General features: G+C 45.7%; 2 protein-coding genes across 2 annotated transcripts in view; one reads left to right on the forward strand and one right to left on the reverse strand.

Annotated features, from left to right (window-relative positions):
* Window positions 1-19,905, forward strand: part of RBMX2 (RNA binding motif protein X-linked 2) — a 37,046-nt gene that overhangs the window by 8,376 nt on the left and 8,765 nt on the right. Inside the window, exons 2-4 of the mRNA XM_002918606.4 lie at window positions 17,937-18,179; window positions 18,378-18,493; window positions 19,616-19,667. Of these exons, the coding sequence (XP_002918652.2) occupies window positions 17,937-18,179; window positions 18,378-18,493; window positions 19,616-19,667 (411 nt within the window). The remainder of the gene's footprint in view (window positions 1-17,936; window positions 18,180-18,377; window positions 18,494-19,615; window positions 19,668-19,905) is intronic.
* GPR119 (G protein-coupled receptor 119) lies at window positions 2,977-5,198 on the reverse strand. The gene has a single exon (XM_002918596.4). It carries the CDS (start codon window positions 4,314-4,316, stop codon window positions 3,309-3,311), a length of 1,008 nt encoding a protein of 335 aa, XP_002918642.1. The 5' UTR covers window positions 4,317-5,198; the 3' UTR covers window positions 2,977-3,308.

Here is a 19,905-nt window from a genome sequence, read left to right on the forward strand (position 1 = left end):
CCAAGGCTAACCCTGGCTGGCCAACTCTCAGAGATGGGCTTATTAGACAAGGAGGAGAGTTTGGTAGATCAGGGCAATGTGCCTCTAATTCTTGTGAGACCACTCAGAATGCCCCCATACAGAGGGTTGTGTGTCCTTATGTTCTTGAGAGTAGTCCTCAGAAACAGGTGTGCTATGCATAATGTCAGCTACCCAAAGCAGTAGTAGAAAACTTAGTCATGTTACAGTTTTTATAACAAATTCACAAGCTATTTATGGTAATTATAAATGGGACCAATTGACCTACATTCTGTCCTACAAGGTCTTAATATATTTTGGCTATTTTGATCAAATTGCTGAACAGGATCTGGCTTCTTTGCAAGTTTACCAGGAGACAACATCGGGTGCATGAATGAAATCTAAATGTTTCCTCTCCAACGCATTCCCTTATCTGTGCCATAGCCTGTGTCAAAGAGCCATTAGACTTTTGTATAGCATGCTGTACCTCTGCTCTTGGTGGCTTATTAAATACTGTGTCCATAATTGCAGTTACTCTTAAACCCAAGCGTATGATAATAGTGCCTGTTTGTATCTGCCGTCTCTTGATCCTGCTAAGGTATTAGATTTACTGTTTGTCTTTTTCAAACTGAGTCCTCTCTCATCACTCATTTTCAAAAACATTCAGGGGTTGAGGAATTCACAGATTGGAGCCTAATTGTCCTTATCCTGGAGGCCATAATATCTACAGATAGGACAGACTCCCTAAATTGGTCTGCTGAATATTTTATTCTTCAGGATTTTTAAGGATGAGGAAAAGAACGTTTTCTGAGTACTAACCATCTGCTGTAGTTTACTAGGCATCTTCGCATACATTATCTGAGCTAATCTCTATAATCATATAAGGTAGGCATTATTATCCCAGTTTTACAAATGAGGAAACTGTAGCTCTGACAGTTTAAACATTTGAATCATAATTTGAACACTGGTATATTGGACTTCAAAGCCTGTGATTTTTCTACTCAACACACTGCCTCCCAGGGATAGCAAAGTTTCTTACACTGAACCTAAAACACAACAGTCGTTTAGCTTCCCCTCAGCTCCTGCCTTTCTCCTGTAACTGACTAATTTCCATTCCACTTTGCTTGTGTTACCTTGGCAAGATCAGTCCTTTGTAGCAAGGCCAGAAAATTAAGCTTTGAAGCACCAATAAGGAGGGCACGGATTTGAGCCAGCTTCCCATCTTGTCCCCAAACTCAGTTACTGTTTGTGTTTTATATAGTTCCCAGTAACTTCTAACCAATCCAAGAAGGTGCCTTATTGCTGGCATAAGTGGTACTTGCTGGGTGCCCAGCACTTCAAAGCACATTGGGTTCCATCACCCACTTGAAAGCCAAAAAGTTCTTCAGTTGTAGGAACATAAGCCTGCTGCAGTGAAGGCACACATGGCTCTCCTCTGGGCCAGAGTGGTCAACAGAGCAACTGCGAAAAAAGTCTACCAAAGGAGGGTTGGTGTGTATTAGAATAGATCAGTGAGCAACAGGCCATTTTTGCTGAAGGTAGAGGGTGAAAATAGAGAGCAGGGATTTTTCTGGAGTATGGAAATGGAAAGGAATGATCATTAACCTCCAAACAACTGAGGGAAGCCAGCTGGGAGTTAATCTAAGACTGAAGGGGAATTAAAACCCAAGTACAAATCATGGTGCGGCGCCATCCTGTGGAGAGGAGGATGGCCAGATTCCATCCTGGTTCCAAACATTACAGTTTCAGATTTGAATGAAAAATTTCATGGGCCTCTTGGCATTAGCCTTTACGCATTGGATTCACATGCAACCTCGGGCCATCAATTTAGACATATCATGGGGTTAACCTTCCAAGGTTGTTTTGGCACCAAATCCCAGGCAAATTTAATCCATTCTGTATTTGTTTCTTCTTGCCTTCTTTCGTTTTCCACTCAGCAGCTTTCTAGGGAGATAATCTAGTTGAGGGCCTAAAGAGGCAAACTTTCTAGGAATCCACTGTGGAGACCAGGAGATTGAGGAAGGGTTTACAGGGAAGCTCGGGAAGACAGCATATTTCCCTGGTTTCTTCCCTACTCTGTTCTTGAATTTCTGCTGCCGGGTTTACCCAGAGGGAGCCTGGCCATAATTTCTGGCTGCCAACAGCCATTTTCTGTACCCACAGAAAGCAGGAGGAGACACTGCTTCCTCAGCTCATCTCCTGGGACATTTCAGACACATCCTCTTATGCCACTGAGTTTCTTAGGAAAATGTGGATTTAAGAAGGTCAAACTCAGAGGGAAAAAGTGGGTCCAGTGTGGAGAGCTTGGCAGTGCCTCTCTTGGTACCTACCCCTTTTTCCTCTTCCTTCCCTTACAGTGTCTCAAAATTGGTGGTTCAGCATCGTTATCAGCAAATAGCTACGCATGACATAAGAAGCCAACTGAGGAACAGGGGTACCACAGAGTCACAAACGTGGTGGATTAGGAGGGGTAGTAGCAGAAATAACCACAAGATTGGCTATTTCCAAAGAAGCAGTGTTTTGAACACCATGAAGTGTAAAAGAAAACAAGCTGTAGAATCTAATTCAGGTTCCTACATTTTAGGCAAAGTCACTTCCTAAAAAGTCTGATTTACATAAGGGAGGGCAGGACTCCTCACTTTATTATAGTCAGTCACTACAGTAAACAGTTAAAAGGAACCACCTCATTTCTCTAGTGCTGTGCTATCCGATACGGTGCCTACTAGCTGTATGTGGCTACTGAGCATTAGAAATAGGGATCGTTTGGATGGAGATGTTCTGTAAAGGTAAAATACACATCAGATTCAGAGATTTAGCATGAAAAACATAGTACAGTAATTTTTATATCGATTACATATTGGAATAATGTTTTAGATATATTGGGTTAAATGAAACATTAACATTAATTTTGCCTGGCTTTTTTTTCTTTATCTTTTTAACACGGTTACTCAAACATTTAAAATTATATGTGACTTGCATTATATTTCTGTTGGACAATGCTGCTCTAGTGCATTCAAAAATAGAGTTTGATTTTTTATCATTTCAGTAGTACATTTCTTTAAGTAAGTATACCTGTACAGGAGAAACAGACTCATTGCAAAAGAAAGCTAGGGAGGAATGGAGATTTGCAGATGAGGCAATGGATTATAGAAGAAAGTCAGCACCCTACCTCAGTTCCTCTCAGTCTGGGGTGAGGGGTGGTCAGCTGCCTGAAGCAAGTACTCTCATTCCCCTAGCTCCATCTGATTTCCTAGTTGGGGCCCAGAGAAGGGAGGGAGAAAGCACTTTGAAATTTCTCTGCCCTCACCATCTTAGCCATCAAGATGTGAGTGGGAGATAATGGCGATAGGATAGGAATTTTCCCTGGGCCCCTCTGGGCCACCATCCCTGGCTGAGAGAAGGAGGCGGCATAAGATGAGCCCCTTCTTCACTCCCAGGGCCATCTGGTAGAGCTGCTGCCGCACCTCCTTCTGCCAATAGGCATAGATGAGTGGGTTGAGCAGGGAGTTGCCCACACCGAGCAGCCACAGGTACCGTTCCAGCACCGGGTAGAGGTAGCACTTCTGGCAGGCCACCTGCACAATGCCAGTGATGAGGAAGGGGGTCCAGGACAGAGTGAAGCTCCCAATGAGAACAGCCACAGTGCGGACAGCCTTGAAGTCGCTGGGAGTCCGTGGAGGCCGGTATGCCCCAGTCATGGCTCCTGCTTGTTCCATCTTTCGGATCTGCTGGCTGTGCATGGAGGCAATCTTGAGCATGTCGCAGTAGAAGAAGACAAAGAGGAGCAGGACTGGGAAGAAGCCAACGCAGGAGAGGGTCAGCACAAAGCGTGGGTGAAACACAGTGAAGAAGCTGCAGGTACCGTAGTAGGTAGTCTGCTGGAATATGGGGACTCCAAGTGGGAGGAAGCCAATGAGGTAAGACACCAACCACAGCCCGGCAATGCAGGTCCCAGCCACGAACCCATTCATGATCTGGAAGTAGCGGAGGGGCTGCTTGATGGCAAGGTACCTGTCAAAGGCAATCAGCATGACCGTGAGGACAGAGGCAGCGGCGGAAGAAGTAACAAACGCCATCCGAAGGCTGCACAGGGTCTTCTGTGTGGGCCGAGGTGGGCTGGAGAGCTGGTCTGTGACTAGGCCAGAGATGGCCACACCAAGCAAGGTGTCAGCCACAGCCAGGTTCAAGGTGAAGCAGAGACCGACACCATCATTCTTGTGGATCAACAACAGCACAGCCACGGCCACTAGCGCATTAACAGCAATAATGAGGGAGGCCAGGACAGCAAGGATCACTCCAAATGGGAAAGATGACTCCATGTCTTGAAGTGGCAGGATTTCCACTTACCAGGGCATGCTGGCTCTCCAGCTCAAATTCTCACAGGCTGGGGGAGAAAGAGCAGAGTTCAGAGCTGCAGCACAGCTCTGGCCGCCACTGGCAGTACAGGCTGGCAGCTTGCCATGTGTGAGATCCTGCCTGTCACTAAGAATCACCCTCTCTCAGTCCTCAGCCTCTTGCCTCTCCGGCTCTCTGAAGGCAGCAGTCCCAGTGCAGACCTCCCCCTGGGCCCCGAGCTAGTCCCTCCCCCTCCAACATCCGAGTTACCAGACAACTCCTGAGTATCTGGTGCATACTGTCTCGCCAGGCTCTCTTCTTTGTTGATGCTTCAAGGACTTTCTTTGGAGGGACTGGGGCATTCATCAGGTCTCCTGTCGGGCAGAAGATATAGTTGACTCTAGTCAAACTTTTTCTTCCTCCATAGCTTGATATTAAACTCCTTCTTTTCCTAAGCCTCAAGTACTAGCTTAACAACTAATCTCAGCTTCATGAAGCATTTACTTAATAACGAATTCTCAGGCACTACTACTGCCTTCAATCGAGCAGGACGATCATAATCCGTTGAAGTGGAAAGTGAGGGCAGGCAGGCGATTTCGGGGCCCAGCATACTTTCAGGGGAGTTATCACATATTTAAGTGGTTTTTTTTTAATCTTTTGTTTCCTAACACCTTGGATTCTAATTCTCTCAAATAGGTTGTGCTGTTCCCCTCTTTCTCATCCCTCAGAACTCAGCTGATTCAGAAGGGCAGGAAAACGAAAGGAGAGAATTGTTAATGGTTGTTACTCGGTTTAGAATAGAGCCCACTCCCTGTCTAAAGTTGCTTTCTGGGGACACCTGGGTGGCTCATTCGGTTAAGCATCTCCCTTCGGCTTGGGTCAGGATCCTGGGGTCCTGGGATTGAGTCCCGCATTGGGCTCCTTGCTCAGTGGGGAGCCTGCTTCTCCCTCTGCCTGATGCTCCCCCTGCTTGGACGCTCTCTCTCTCTGACAAATAAATAAATAAAATCTTCAAAAAAAAAAAAAGCTGCTGTCTGTTGGGTATACTCATTGAAAACACGTCTCTGATCACAAGTAGTGGCTGCCAGCCTTGCCCTTCTTGATCCTTGTAGACTTTGGGTCTGAGACATGAGAAGAGGAGGTGGGCTGCATTCTGTAAAGTGTCTGTTCTCATGTTTGGCTGTGGAATTTTCCATTTTCCAGTGTGGATAGTGTTAGGCTGAAGGGTGGCAGTGTTGCTGAGGCAAGTGAGATGTGCTCAGGCAGGGCAGCTGTGTTGGTCACTCCTATTTTAGGTTGTATATCCATTTGTTCGGGTACATTAGAACTAACCTTTTGCCTGCTCCTCTCGGATACCAAGAAGAGAGGGGTGGGGAGAAGAGTGGTTTGAAGCTTATTTACTCAGTTCAGGTGAGAGCACAAATGGGAAAGGTTAGTGTTTTAAGTGAGGGAGCGGAGAGCAAGGTACAGGGTTGGAGGCAAATATTACACTCCAGGATGTTTTGACAGTCCGAGAGGACCTTTGACAGATGTCTCTTCTACAAAGGAGCACAAGGGCTGTGGCTTGGGGACTCAGTGTCCCAGTTGCCAGTCTGAGAACAGTTCTGATTCTTTGGTACCCCTGTTAGGAAGCTAACTTCAGTTGCTTAGTACCTGGCCTGATTTTATGCCTGGATCGAAGGTTGTGCCCCTGTCTCCCTAGCTCTTGAGTCTGTGCATGGAGTCCAGATGGTCCTTTGGAAAGCCCTGCTCAACCTGGAGTGTGCATCAGGACCACCGAAGGCGGCTGTGTGTGTTTGTGCACACATTCTTGGGCCTCACTCAGAGTTTTGGCTTCAAAGTCTGGGGTGGGCCTGAGAATCTGCATTTCTAACAAGTTTCCATGTGGTGCTGATGCTGATTCCGGGACCCCATTTGAGAACCACAGCTCTAGTGAAATGGTTCTTAACCTTAGTTGTGCTATGGAATTACTTGGGGATTCCGAAAATACGGATGTTTGGGTCATACACCAAGAAATTCTGATATCGTTAGTTTGGGGTATGACCTATGCATCTGGAGTTTGGAAAGCTCCTCATGTGATTCTAATATTCAGCCTGGGGTGAGAACCGCTGTTCAATGGCAGAAGCATGGGCGGCGGGAGTCAGGACACCAGAGGGCCAGCGCAACACTATCTCTGTGATTTTGCTTGGACAAATGACTTCACCTCTCTGACTTAGCTTTGGCTTCCTCATGTGGTAACATGGGGACAGTAATTCCTATGTCACAAGGTTGGGGGGATGACAAAATGAGGTATGATGGATAATTTGTAAGTAATCTCAATACTCAACATGGGGCTCGAACTCACGACCCTTGGACCAAGAGTCACATGCTCCACAGACTGAGCCAGCCAGGCACCCCTGGGGTATGATGGATATTAAAAACCTTCATGAACTGTAAAATGTTACACAGGTATTTTTATGGAGTGTCTTCTAGTCTCTTTTTGATATTTATTTATTTGACAGAGAGAAAGCGAGCTCAAGCGGGCGGAGCAGCAGACAGAGGGAGAGGGAGAAGCAGGCTCCCCACTGAGCAGGGAGCCCCATGCGGAGCTCGATCCCAGGACCCCAGGATCATGACCTAAGCCAAAGGCAGATGCTTAACCAACTGAGCCACCCAGGTGCCCCTGTCTTCTAGTCTCTTGTTAATCAAAGTGTGTTTCAGATAGGGACATTGGTATGACCTGTGAGCTTGGGAGAAATGCAGAATCTTAGGTCCTGCCCAAGACCTACTGAAGCACAGTCTGCCTTGTAACATGATCTCCAGGTGATCTGTATGCACATGCAAGTTGTCCTTTCCTCCCTCCCACTCTCAGGTACCTGGTTATATTAGTTTACTTTTGCTGCTGTAACAAACTGCCACAAACTTAGTGGCTTAACCCACATAAATGTACTATCTTACCATTCTCGAGGTCAGAAGTCCTAAACAGATCTTACAGGGCTCAAATCAAGGTATTACCAGGGCTGGATTCCTTTGGAAGGCTCCAGGGGAGAACAGTTTCCTTGCCCTTTTCAGCTTTTAGAGGCTGCCTGCGTGCCTTGGCTCGTGGCACATCACTCCAACCTGTTTCCATAGTCACATCTTCTTTGACCCTGACCCTCCTGCCTCCCTCTTTTAAGGATCCTTGTGATTATATTGAGTCTAATAATCCATGATTCCTCCACATGTCAAGATCTTTAATCACATTTACAAAGTGACTTTTGCTGGGTAAGGTAAAATATTCACAGGTTCTGGGGATTAGGACATGTACATCTTTGGAGGGGGGCATTTTTCTGCCTATCACACCAGTCTTCCCTGCTGCCCACATCTTTTCCCTCCATCCCCAAAAGATTCTCTTCTTAGTGTAATTTTCCTCTGCTGGTGTCCTAGATATTTATTTCTTTTAGCCATCAACACTCTGGTTTCTGTCTTGTCCTCTCAGGTACACATAAGCTGATTTAAAGTAATCTCGGCAGCTTTGGAAAATAGCGAACTCCCTGGCATTGGAAGTATGCAAGTAGAGCCTGAATGCTCACCTGTCGGGAGGGCCTTAGAAGGAATTCCTTCAGTGGTGTAAAACATCTGCAAAACATTGTTATTCCCATTGAGTTGGCTTTCAGTCCCTACGCAACCTGTTTTTGATGTGCCCCTAGGAGTCTTTTCCCTCCCTTAGCCCCCTCCCTTCTTTCTTAGCTATCCCCACCTCTGTGTCCTCCTTGGCCTGTTCTGTCCCCTTTCTCACACTACCACATGGACTCAGCTGTGTGTCCTATGGCTGTGTCCATGCTGGAAGATCAAGACCACAGAGGACATGGTTCCTTCCTGGAAGGTCGGTGGTTTGTCCTCGTGGTCGTGAGGCTGAGGGCTCTCAGAGCCTCTAGAGTGGAGCATTGACAAGATAAAAAAAAGCTGGGGTTGACAAAGGGGAGGAAGGTAAAGGGTGAGAGGGCTTATTCTCTGGTCAAACTATCCCATAACCAATGCATTAAATGCTGGTCATAGTGGGCTGTCACTATGACCAGCAATGGGTGCTTCGTCCACCCTGAGGGCATGGGACAGAGGGCCAGAGGCTTCACCTGGAATGGAATGGAGGAGAAGCCAGGCTTCAACAGAGGCCACCTTCAGAGCTGGGCCTCTGGGAGAGGAGCAATAGGAAGATATTCAAGACAAGTCACGCCTGATTCCTTGTGGTGCCTAGACCAGCCATCGGCCTCTATGGTTTAGCTGCATCTTGCCCAAGGACAAAGGCAGCAGTGATACTTAATATCTCTTCGTGAATGACTAGACTGATACTCCATTGCTATTAGATATTATGCAGTGGTATGAAAAGAATGGGATAAGCTTATATGTCCTGACACAAACCTCCAAGACATATTGTTGATTGATAAATCAAGTCACACATCAGTATGTAGAGTCTGGACCCACTTATGAAAGTAAAACCCCAAACCCCAGTTCTGTGTGTGTGAAAAAATGCATAGGAATCACAATAAATATATGTTAACAGAGAGGGAATAATTGAGGAGGGGACTAGGATTGGGGGGGGCGTTTGGAGAGTGACTGTCACAATTTACTTTGAATACTTCTGACTTGTTATGTATTTTCACAGCGAAGATGTATTCATATAATTTCAAAAGGAAAAAACCCCTCAACCCCCTCCCCATTTCAGCTCAGGCACCACTTTGCCAAGACCCTTTGCAGACCGCACAAAAAATGTGTGTGGCACACACATACATTTTATATATGAACATATATAGGAATGTATTTGTTTTTGCTCCTACTGTTGTTACCTGTCTGTGCTGTAATTGTAGAAAGAGGTGTGTGTGCAGATTGGGAGAAGTGGCAGGGCAAAACAGGGTGGGAGAAATCAGTATTTGAGGCTTTAGTCTCTTCGTGGAGTGGGAGGCACTTTGAGGAAACAGCCCTAGATTTCTGGGGCTTCTGAGCCTCCTTGTAACAGTGATACCAGCTAACATTTATTGGGCCTTTATTTTTTTTAAATATTTTATTTATTTATTTATTTATTTATTTATTTATTTATTTATTTATGAGAAAGAGAGAGAGAAAGCAGAGGGAGAAGCAGAGGGAGAGGGACAAGCAGACTCTGTGCCCAGCACAGAGCCCAGTGCAGGTCTAGATCCCAGGACCCTGAGATCATGACCAGAGCCGAAATCAAGAGTCGGACGCTCAATGGACTGAGCCACCAGGCGCCCTTATGGGGCCTTTAAATGCCGAGTACTGTGCTAAATATACAACATATTTTCCTTTATCCTTACAAAAATTATATAAGGTAGGTACTATTAATACTTCAATTTTACAGATAGGAAAACCAAGTCATGCAGAGGGTGACTTATTTGCCCAAGGCCGCACAGCTCATAAGCAGCAGGTGTTGGAAACTGTCAGGCCAGAAGCTAGTGTGGAACAGCCACCAGGAATCTGTCTTGGCTCTTATCAACCACAGAGACTACATGTTGTCCCCTTTTCTTACTAGGTTGTGCCTCTGTGCCTTTGCCCATCCTATGACCTCTGGCCTTCAAGCTGACACGTCTATGCTTTGGGTTTTTTCACAGGTGCTTGAGCTGAACTTAAGTAGAAGACCCTCTCCTCTTTTTGGTCACTAAAGCCCAGTGATTGCTGAAAATGAGGATTATTTTTTACCCTGAGCCCAAGGAAATATAGGACTCTGGACTCACGTATACCTCTCCATTTATCTTTCCACTCCTGCTTTCCATTCTTGCTAGTTCCTCTCTCATTTAGCACTTTATTATCTTTCTTTTTAAAAAAGATTTTATTTTATTTATTTGAGAGAGAGAGAGCAAGCATGAGTCGGGGGGAGGGGCAGAGGGAGAGGAAGAAGCAGACTCCCCACTGAACAGGGAGCCCTATGACACGGGACTCCATCCCAGGACCCTGAGATTATGACCTGAGCCGAAGGCAGATGCTTAACCAACTGAGCCACCCAGGCACCACCAGCACTTTATTATCTTTCATCTGCACTGTGGTCATAGCCTTCTAACTGCTCGTCTTGTCTTTCCCCATGTTAACTTCCCCTTCCAGCATGTTCATGGAGTGCCTGCTCTGTGCTCACTACTATGCTCAGAGCTTTTCATACATTCAAGTGACACTTCGTGAGCTAGGTGGTATTATTCTCCCCAGCTTACAAGTGAAGATGCTGAGGCTTGGGAAGGTGAAGGGAACTGCCTGAGGTTACCCTGCTAGGAAGCAGCAGCAGAGCTGGGATCGGCATACAATTCTCATCACTCCTCGCCCACTAGCTTTTTGCTCCTCTACCCTGCAGGAGCCTGGATGTGGTAGGCTGAAGAATGACCCCCAAAGTTATCCATGTCTGAATCCTGAAACCTGTGAATATCTTGCCTTACATGGCAAAAGAGACTTGCTGATGTGGTTAAGTAAGGATCTTAAGGTGGGGTGATTATTCTGGAGTTTCTGGGTGGGCCCAATGATATAATCCCAAGGGTCCTTATAAAAGGAAGACAGGGGCTCAGTGAGTAATATTGGGGATGATGGAAGCAAGAGGTTGGAATGATGCCAGGAAGGGGTCACAAGCCAGAAATTGCAAGAGGCCTCTAGAGGCTAGAGAAGGCAAGGGGACAGATTCTCCCCTAGAGTCTCCAGAAGGAACCGGGCCTGCTGATGCTTTGATGTGAAACTGATTTTGGACTTTGGACCTTGACCACTGTAAGATAATAAATTCATGTTTTAAGCAGTAGGTTTTAAGCAGCAATAGGAAACTCATACATTGAACTAAAAGGTTAATATGAGGAGACAGTTCAAAAACTGGGTCCTGGTTATATTGCTGCTTGGCAGTGCCTGCTGCCCGAGAGACATTTGGTTGTGATACGATGAAGGTTACTTTTTTTTTTTAATGATTTTTTATTATATTATGTTAGTCACCGTACAGTACATCCCCGGTTTCTGATGTAAAGTTCGATGATTCATTAGTTGCGTATAACACCCAGTGCACCATGCAATACGTGCCCTCCTTACTACCCATCACCAGTCTATCCCATTCCCCCACCCCCTCTCCTCTGAGGCCCTCAGTTTGTTTCTCATAGTCCATAGTCTCTCATGTTTCATTCCCCCTTCTGATTACCCCCCTTTCTTTATCCCTTTCTTCCCCTACCGATCATCCTAGTTCTTATGTCCCATAGATGAGAGAAATCATATAATAATTGTCTTTCTCTGCTTGACTTATTTCACTTAGCATTACCTCCTCCAGTGCCGTCCATGTTGCAGCAAATGTTGAGAATTCGTTCTTTCTGATAGCTGAATAATACCTAACCAGGAAAGAGCAGCTTGCTGGCCTGAGGTACCAAATGCCAATGACCGTGAAGCCCAGCAGAGGGCAGGCACTCTGCAGGGAGAAAGCAACCCTTAGAAAGGCTTTGCTCCCGTCTAGCTATATAAAGAAAGGTCTTTAAAAGGAAAGATCCTTCTAGGCACTTCTGAGTTGCTCTGATTGAGTTGCTCTGATTGTGTTGCATCTTAGCTACAACTTCATGCAGGCCAGAGGAGCACGGCAAGTGCAGAGATGTTTTCATTTGCCACCCAGGGCTCAGAAGTTTCTTGCTCCTTTTATTTATTTTTATTGTTGGGACTAGTGCATGGGAAGCCTTCCCTCCCCTGCACATTAGGAGCTGGGTAATGAGGTACAAATACTTTTCGTTCTTTCCCATGGCTTGTGCAGTGGAGGTGGGGTGAGGGGAGAAAGTATACATTTAATTAACATTTCTTGCTTTTTTCATTGAAAGTCTTTCTTGAAGGCGATTCAGGGTATTCTTCAAGAAAGAATGCACTCAAGGGGCCATTCTAGCCTAGTTTCATATTGCAGCACTCTAGCGCTCAGATGGCCATTTCCAGCTTCTTCCCGAGGAAGATCTGGGGGTAAGATCTGGGGGTTGCATAAGGGGTGGAGGGATTGTAACAATGGCTGGGGGTATTTGGAATCTGATTAATATTAATATTAATAATACCTCTTATCACACACACTTTCCATGCATGAACTCATTTAATCTTCACAATATGCCCGTGAGGTGACATTATCACCAATGCACATAGAAGTTAATCAAAGCTAATTAAATCCCCCGAAGTTCCACAGCTAGCATGTGGTGGTACTGGGATTTGAACCCAGGCCTGTCAAGTCTCAGAGTCTATCTTCATCTAACTATGCCAGCTGGTCTCTCCAGAATTGTAATGTTATAGAAATGTAAGTTGCTGACCAGAGGCAGAGTGAAAGCCATATGGCATCACCCTATGGCTTTAAAAACTTGTGCCCAGCCTCGTGACAGATGCCAGTGACCACCATGCACAAGAGGAATGCAGCCAGCCTACCTGCAAAGTCACTGGGCCTTGAGCCAAGACACAGGCCTGTCCTGTGTCTCATCTCTGAGGGCTTTGCCTGTTTCTCAGTTTGTCCCTCTGATCACCCATCTGCTCTAGTCTCTGCAAGTATGTGTCTCAGTTGTCTGGCTTCTCTGCTGCATGGCTACCTACCCCTTTCCCTAATCTGTGGACTGTCTCCTACCCTCTGGATCAGTGTTTCACCTGGCACTCCTGCTAACTGGCTTCTTCCTTGGTCCCAGTATGTCATCCTATGATGTGGCTCAGCAACAGAACACCCTAGAAGAAGTCTAGCTCAAAACAGAATCACTGAGAGGGGGTAAAAGCTGATAATGCAAGGAATATTTTGGAGACTAGAGGGTAGGGCACTCACTAGTCATTGGTTTGGAGATTGACCTTCTTCGGTACCACTGTGGTAACCTTTTAGGAACTCCTGCTCTAGGCAGGTTCCTGTCATCCCTCAAAAATACTTTTCTATTCAGCTCCAGTTTGATTGGCCCACCTCTACTCCTCATTGCACCTGGTCTGATGATCCTATTCAGTTCAATTCTGCTCGCATGGTCCTTAGGTCTGTATGCCAACGGGACTTAACATCATGAATTTAGAGTAAATGTGACTTGTGATTACAGGTGGGCTCCACTTGAATCAGAGCCATCTACTGCCCCAGCAATTTCTACTTTACTCTCTTCCTTTCTTCCCTGAAGCTGGATTCTGTTTTTAAAGTCAGCTCATCAGAATCCTTAGCCACTTCTGAAATTTGTGTTGCTTGAGGTTTGGAAAGCTACTGCTTTGGCCTGGGCACTGAAGAAAAGTTGAGCAACAACAAGCAGGTGATAAAAGGACATCTGCCGTGTATCTTCTAGAAGGCATGTTCACCCCTGGAAGTGACTTGGCCTCCTCTTACTCAAGAGTTTGGGATTCTCTGTCCATCTTCTCATGATTATACCTAAGAGTCAGATTGCTGGGAGGAAGCAGCTGTGTTGAGCCTGGGGGGAGGCGGTGGGGGTGTGGTGTGCTTCCAATTAATCAATATCTGACTCACATAACTCATGTCAGTTCTCCAGCAACAGTTCTTGCTAAGCTTTGCAAACTGCTCTGAATTATCTGTGGACGATGGTATTCACAGACAATGCTTCGGTGCTCTAAGGCAGTTGTCCTTAGCTGTTGTTTTCGGAACTATGGAACCATTTTGGAATCTGTTGGAAGCTATGGACCTTCTCCTTATAAATGCACATGTTCATGTAACATAGACATCATACAAACAAATGCAGGGTCCTTATAGACTCCCTGAAGCCCATGTAGGATTCTGATTAATATCCCTGGAAGAGATGGTAAGATGCTGTTAACATAACACATTATTTCTTACTCTCTCTTCCTCCAGGCAACCTGTAATTAAGGAACAGACATTGTTTTGGACCAACTGAAATAAGTAGGCAGAAACACTGAAAACTTAAAGGTGCTTCCACCACGAGAAATTTTCTGCAGTGTTTGACAGCACTGATCACCTTTCGCTCTATTCTTGAATCCTACTTTCTCCTGCTGCTTCATCTTTATCTGTCCTCCTCCTCCTTGGTCTCCTTTGTTGGCTTCTTGAGTGCTTTAGACTCAACAATTTGCCAACCAAATTCATCTGTTTTCTCCCACACCAGTCTTCCTCCCTGCCTTTCAACTGTCCCCTGCCTCACTGTAGCTTTCCCTGACACCCTGGTTTCCACTCCCACTTCCTTCTGACCCACAGTAGTCAGAATTAGCTGATTCCTCAACTGGTTCCAATGACATTTCACTCATACCTTTGTTTTGACCCTCATCCCTTTGTATTATGTTTATTCACATATGCAACTATCTGGCAACTTTGTGAGCTGTTCAAGGGCGGGAACTGGGTCTTGTGGTCTTGTTTACTGTAGTATCCCCAGCAACTAGCCCAGCACCCAAGCACTCATAAACATAGGATATGCCTTTCTGTTGGTGTCATGTGTGTTCTTTATTTTTAAAAATATACCTTTTTAGTTAAAAAAATACCAGTGTGGGCCACCCTCTCCTTATCTGCTCCTTGAGGCAAACCACCATCGTCTCTTGCCTGAATTATTGCAAAGCTTCCTAGTCTCCCTGACTGTACCCTAGGCACTCCCCTCAACCACACAGTTTGAAGCCAAGGTCATCCCGCTAAAATGTAAGCCTGATCAGAATCCTTTGTTGGCTTCTCACCTCATATTGAGTCAAATCTAAAGTTGCTACCTAACATGTCCCTGCCTGATCTGTTCCTCTTACCCCCACTTATCCTGTGCATAGTGGCTAAGGGTGCAGACATTGGAGACATACCACCTGGATTCAAATCCTGGCTGTACTATTGACTAGCTGTGTGACATAGGGCAAGTGACTTGATCTCTCTGTGCCCCAATTTCCTCATCTGCAACATGGGGTAATAGAATCTACCACCTAGGATTGTTGTGAGAAATAAATGTGTTAATGTATGTAAAATACCTAGAACAGTGTCTGGTACGTGGTGGGTATGAAATCAGATTCTGTTAAATAAACAAAAATCTGTCATTCTCTTTCTTGCCTGCTCCTCTAAAGCCACTCTGGCCTCTTTATTGTTTCTCAAACACACTCCTGTCTCAGGACTTTTTCACTTACTGTTCACTCTGCCTGAACATTCCTTTCCCAAGCACACCCATCTTGCTCCCCATCTTCTTGCAGGTCTCTGCCTCCTTGTCACCTTATCAGGGAGGCCTTCTTGGACCCAATACCTTTTTAAAATAGCAAAACTTTGTCACTCTCTGTCCCCTTACCCTTCATAGCACTTTTCAACGTTGGATGTATATATATATATATATATGTTCATTTTCCTTCTTCCCCAAGAATGTAAACTCCATGAAGACAGGAACTCTCCTTGTCTTGTTAATTGTTATAACCCTAGCACCTAGAACAGTGTCTAGCATGTAATAATTGCTCAATAAATATTTGTTGAATGAACAAAAGACAAAAATGAGAAACTAACAGTTACGATCTCTCTACCAAGATAATATGGCAGTAAAAAATGCAAGCGATGGGACACCTGGGTGGTGCAGTTGGTTAAGTGTCTGCCTTCAGCTCAGGTCGTGATCCCCCGGGTTCAAGGCCTGTGTTGGGCTCTCTCAGCTTAGTGGGGAGCCTGCTTCTCCCTCTGCTGTTCCCCCTCCACTCGTGCTCTCTCACTTTCTCTCAAGTAAATAAATCAATAAAATCTTTTAAAAAGAAACAGAACCGTGGATGAGATGCATTATATAGACGCTGCAGTAGCACAAGTATTAGGACTTGGTGATTGGATAGATATCTTTGGGTGAGGCATAAGGATGAGTGAAATATGAAACCCCTGTTTTGTACCTGGGCAACCAGGAAGATGGTGATAGCATTGCTTGAAATAGGGAAGTCAGGAAGGAAAGCTATTTTGTGATGTGTTGTGGTGGGAAATGAAGAGATGAAATTGGCTGGACTATTGCTTGGCCTTGCCTTGAATGTGAGGATTGCCTTTGGCTTCCTTAGCATTGCCCCGAGAACCTAGCCTGAGCTCTCCATACAGTGAGTGCTAAATCAGTGTTACTGGTGGAGATCACTAATAGCCACCTCGAATAGCACCTCTCAGACACTAAGTTCAGAGGGTCCCCTAGATCCTCATCTCCTTTCCACTTAGACTTGTGGAAATCTCTAGGCATCATCTTACCTACCAATTCCTACCAATTGGAAGCACGTTGATGGAGATGTCCCAGGTAACCTGGGATGGTTTTCAGTTCTCCCAGGTTCAGAATATCTTTGCTGAACCCACTAGGTAGATAGTAGCAGTCTTCCCATGTCCTCCTCCAACTAAATTGTCCTTTCCTTTGGTTGGTCTTAATCTCCTCTTTCACGTCAGCTTCCTTTTGAACCTTCCTGATGACCAAGACCCAGGTGTAGCCCTATTTCTCTCATTTCACAGTTGCCTGAAGAATCCAGCCAGATAATGCTGCATGCTAGTTTACCACTTTGCAGTGGCTACTTCAGCCCTACAACTAAGCAACCTAAGATTCCCAGGAGCAGATAAAACCTGTATGCAATCTGTCACTGTTTAGTTTTCATTGCCAAGATAATTCCACAAAGTTAATGAATAGCTGGGTTGGACTGGGGGAGGGGCACAAACAGAATGAAGAGAAACGTCATTGGTGGGGAGTCTCCTGCTTTTTGGCAGGACATGGGTAGATGGTGAATCACTGAGGGTACAGTTGTCATCATCACCATCATCTTCAAAGTACTTTATGAAGTGCCTAATTTCTGGGGCTCTGAGCTAGGCTTACACAGAGAACTACACAGCTCTGGAACTTCACTTTTAGACCATGCATGGTCTGATACCAGTTATTGATGAGGACACATGCAAGATGGATTCAAAACTTCAGTATGGCTTAAATCACACATTATATGCCACCACCTCTTCTATGGATTCCTGGTTATTTCTGGAGTGAAATCTACCAAGCGAATATATCTTGTCTCCTCAATGATATTATTAGCTCCCTCCGGCAGAGAACCTCACGTTACTTTCCTGTCTACAGACATGCCATACAGGACAAATACAGATGCTCAGTAAGGACTGATTAAATCAACCAGACCTGATAGGTACAGGCACAGGACCTCCTTTGACTTAACTAATTAACTCCTTTGAATCTCAGTTTCTTTCTCTGTAAAATGAGGAGGGTAATTGTATGTATAGACTCCATGGGGGTGGTTGTGAGGATGGAGGGCCAGTACATGTGAATTGCTTTGCACACAATCTAGCATCTGCTCAATTATTAGCTTTTCCATTACTTATTTCTGCCTCCTGCTTAAGTAGGAGCGAGACAATGGAAAAAGGTGGGTGAGGGTTACAGATCTTAACACAAATCCGGGTGTTCAAGTCAGCCTGTGGAGGCACACTGGTCAGTTGCCTATGCATTTGAATTTGAGAAGAAAAAAAGATTTACCCTCTCAAGTATCTTCTTCACTTTTCTGCTGTAATTCCTGAACAGAGATGCTTTGATGGCTGTCTGTGTGCGTGAGCAATTGGCTGGGAGTGAAGCCCGAATAGGGATTTGCAGAGAGCAAAGGCTGGGACTAAAGTCGCCATAACGGGCACCTTTTTCAGTCGTTAGCAAACATTTATAGCTCGCCCAATCAATGCCAGGCGTCGTCCAGCAGCTGAGGGTCCTGTAATAAACCCGGCTCACACCCATGACCCCGTTTCACAGAGAGACGAACCGAGGGACTACACAAAAATTCTCTGGTAGAAAGAAACGGGACGAACGACAGTCCCTTTCCGCGCTGCCCCACAAGCGCCACGCCCCGGCCCGGCCCGGCCCGGCCCAGCTCTTCCGGCGCGACGCGAGCTCCGCGAAGTCCAATGGGAGCGCGGGGTCGGGGTTGCGCACGCGCGGTGCAGACTCGCCCGGAAGTCAATGTCTTGGTGCTGAGCGCGAACCTAAGAAGATGAAGTAAGGCCTCAGTTTACCTCTGAAGAAGTAGGGACGGGCCACGGGAGGTGGCCCACCAGGGCTGGGTGGTAGAGCGTCTGCCGGGCTGAGGGGCGGGAGAGGCGAGGAGACTGGAAAACCAGTCCCCTAGTTTTGCTCTCCCTTACCTACCTCTGGCTAGGCCGCACTTAACGTCCGCCTTTCCGCCCCTCTCTGCAGCCCTTTAACTAAAGTGAAGCTGATCAACGAGCTCAATGAGCGTGAGGTCCAGCTTGGGGTGGCAGATAAGGTGTCCTGGCACTCCGAGTACAAGGATAGCGCCTGGATCTTCCTGGGTGAGGTCCATATCTTTCTCCCTCCTTGCTCCTCCTCTCCTGGCCTGCTTCCTAACCTTTCTGCGTCCCCGCCCGTTCATTCCTCCCGGCATTCATCACGCACTTTTATTTCCTTCTGCTGGCTGCCCCGTAGATCCGTTTTCCGTATCCTTTTTCTCTCCCATTTCTAGTTTGCTCCCCCTGCCAAATCAGTGCCCATGATAGTTATCCTTTGCCATTCACTGTGGTTAAGAGTCCTGCCACTTGGTTTTCTGGTTTCACAGACCATTGTTATCATACGCGTCCCCCTATTACACAGCTGAGGAAACTGAAGTGCGGGGAAGTTAATGGACTTCTTAAGGTCACATTGCTAGTAAGTGGGACAACCAGAACCATGGGATTCTAGACGCACAGTCTTAGGCACGATCCTGTATTACTGCTAATCCCCTTCCCTCAGAATTCATTTTCCTTATCTAATTAGCTTGTGCCTTCTGTCCATGGCCATGTTATCATCTCTATATTCACTTTGTGTCACTTACAATAATTTGACAGTTTGTTCAAAGAAGTTATTGCACCAGATACTGTGCTAAGTACTTTGTATCCATTGTTTTGTTTAAGTCTTACAATAATTCTATGAAAGTAAGTACTGACATCCCCGTTTTACAGATGAGGAAGAAAGATTTGCAGGGGAATTTATTTCCTATGAAATGCTGAACAGTTGTCTATAAAGACAACTAAGGATTATAAAATCCTTAGTCTATGTGAGGTGGGGTTCATATTTTCATATTTAAACTGATTTTTGGATATTAGCTGTGACTTTGTGGGTAAAGAGCAGGTGAGTTCAACATATGTTTGCGGAAGCAGAGTTTTATGCTGGAAACTATCTGCTTTGTCCATAAGATTTTGGGTGTGAGGAGTATTTGGTTAGTGGTGACACCAACTTTCTTCAAAGTTAATCACTCCTATTGCTGCGCTACTGCTGCACCTTATATATGCTTCTGTCCTATCATCAGACTGTGAGTTCTTTGAGGGCAGGCTCTGTGGCTTACTCTTCTTTGCACCCCCAGTGCCAGGCCTAGTGCATAGTATGTAGCAGACACTTGGTAAATGTTTGGGGAACTGAAATGTGGTTTTCTCTTCTAGGAGGGCTTCCTTATGAACTGACTGAAGGGGACATCATCTGTGTGTTCTCGCAGTAAGTCCTTTTTCATTTCCTGCCTTCTGGATCATCAGAGTATGCTTTCATAATGGATTTTGTGGAATCACAAAATCATTTCTTTTATTCTGGGCTGACTGGCCTCCCTGCATGGGGAGGGCTGGAGCTTCTGCCCTAGTCTAGATCAGCCCTAGGACATGGTTGTAGAACTCTCCCAATATGGAAAATCCAAGAAGTTGGATGATTTAGGAGGCTGTCTTGGGGATTCTGGTCTGTT

Source organism: Ailuropoda melanoleuca, chromosome X, assembly GCF_002007445.2.
Source record: "Ailuropoda melanoleuca isolate Jingjing chromosome X, ASM200744v2, whole genome shotgun sequence".
NCBI lineage: Eukaryota > Metazoa > Chordata > Mammalia > Carnivora > Ursidae > Ailuropoda > Ailuropoda melanoleuca.

What these genes read in the sequence shown, in the direction of transcription:
- GPR119 (XM_002918596.4), bottom strand. Translation starts at nt 4,316, where the DNA reads ATGGAGTCATCTTTCCCATTTGGAGTGATCCTTGCTGTCCTGGCCTCC.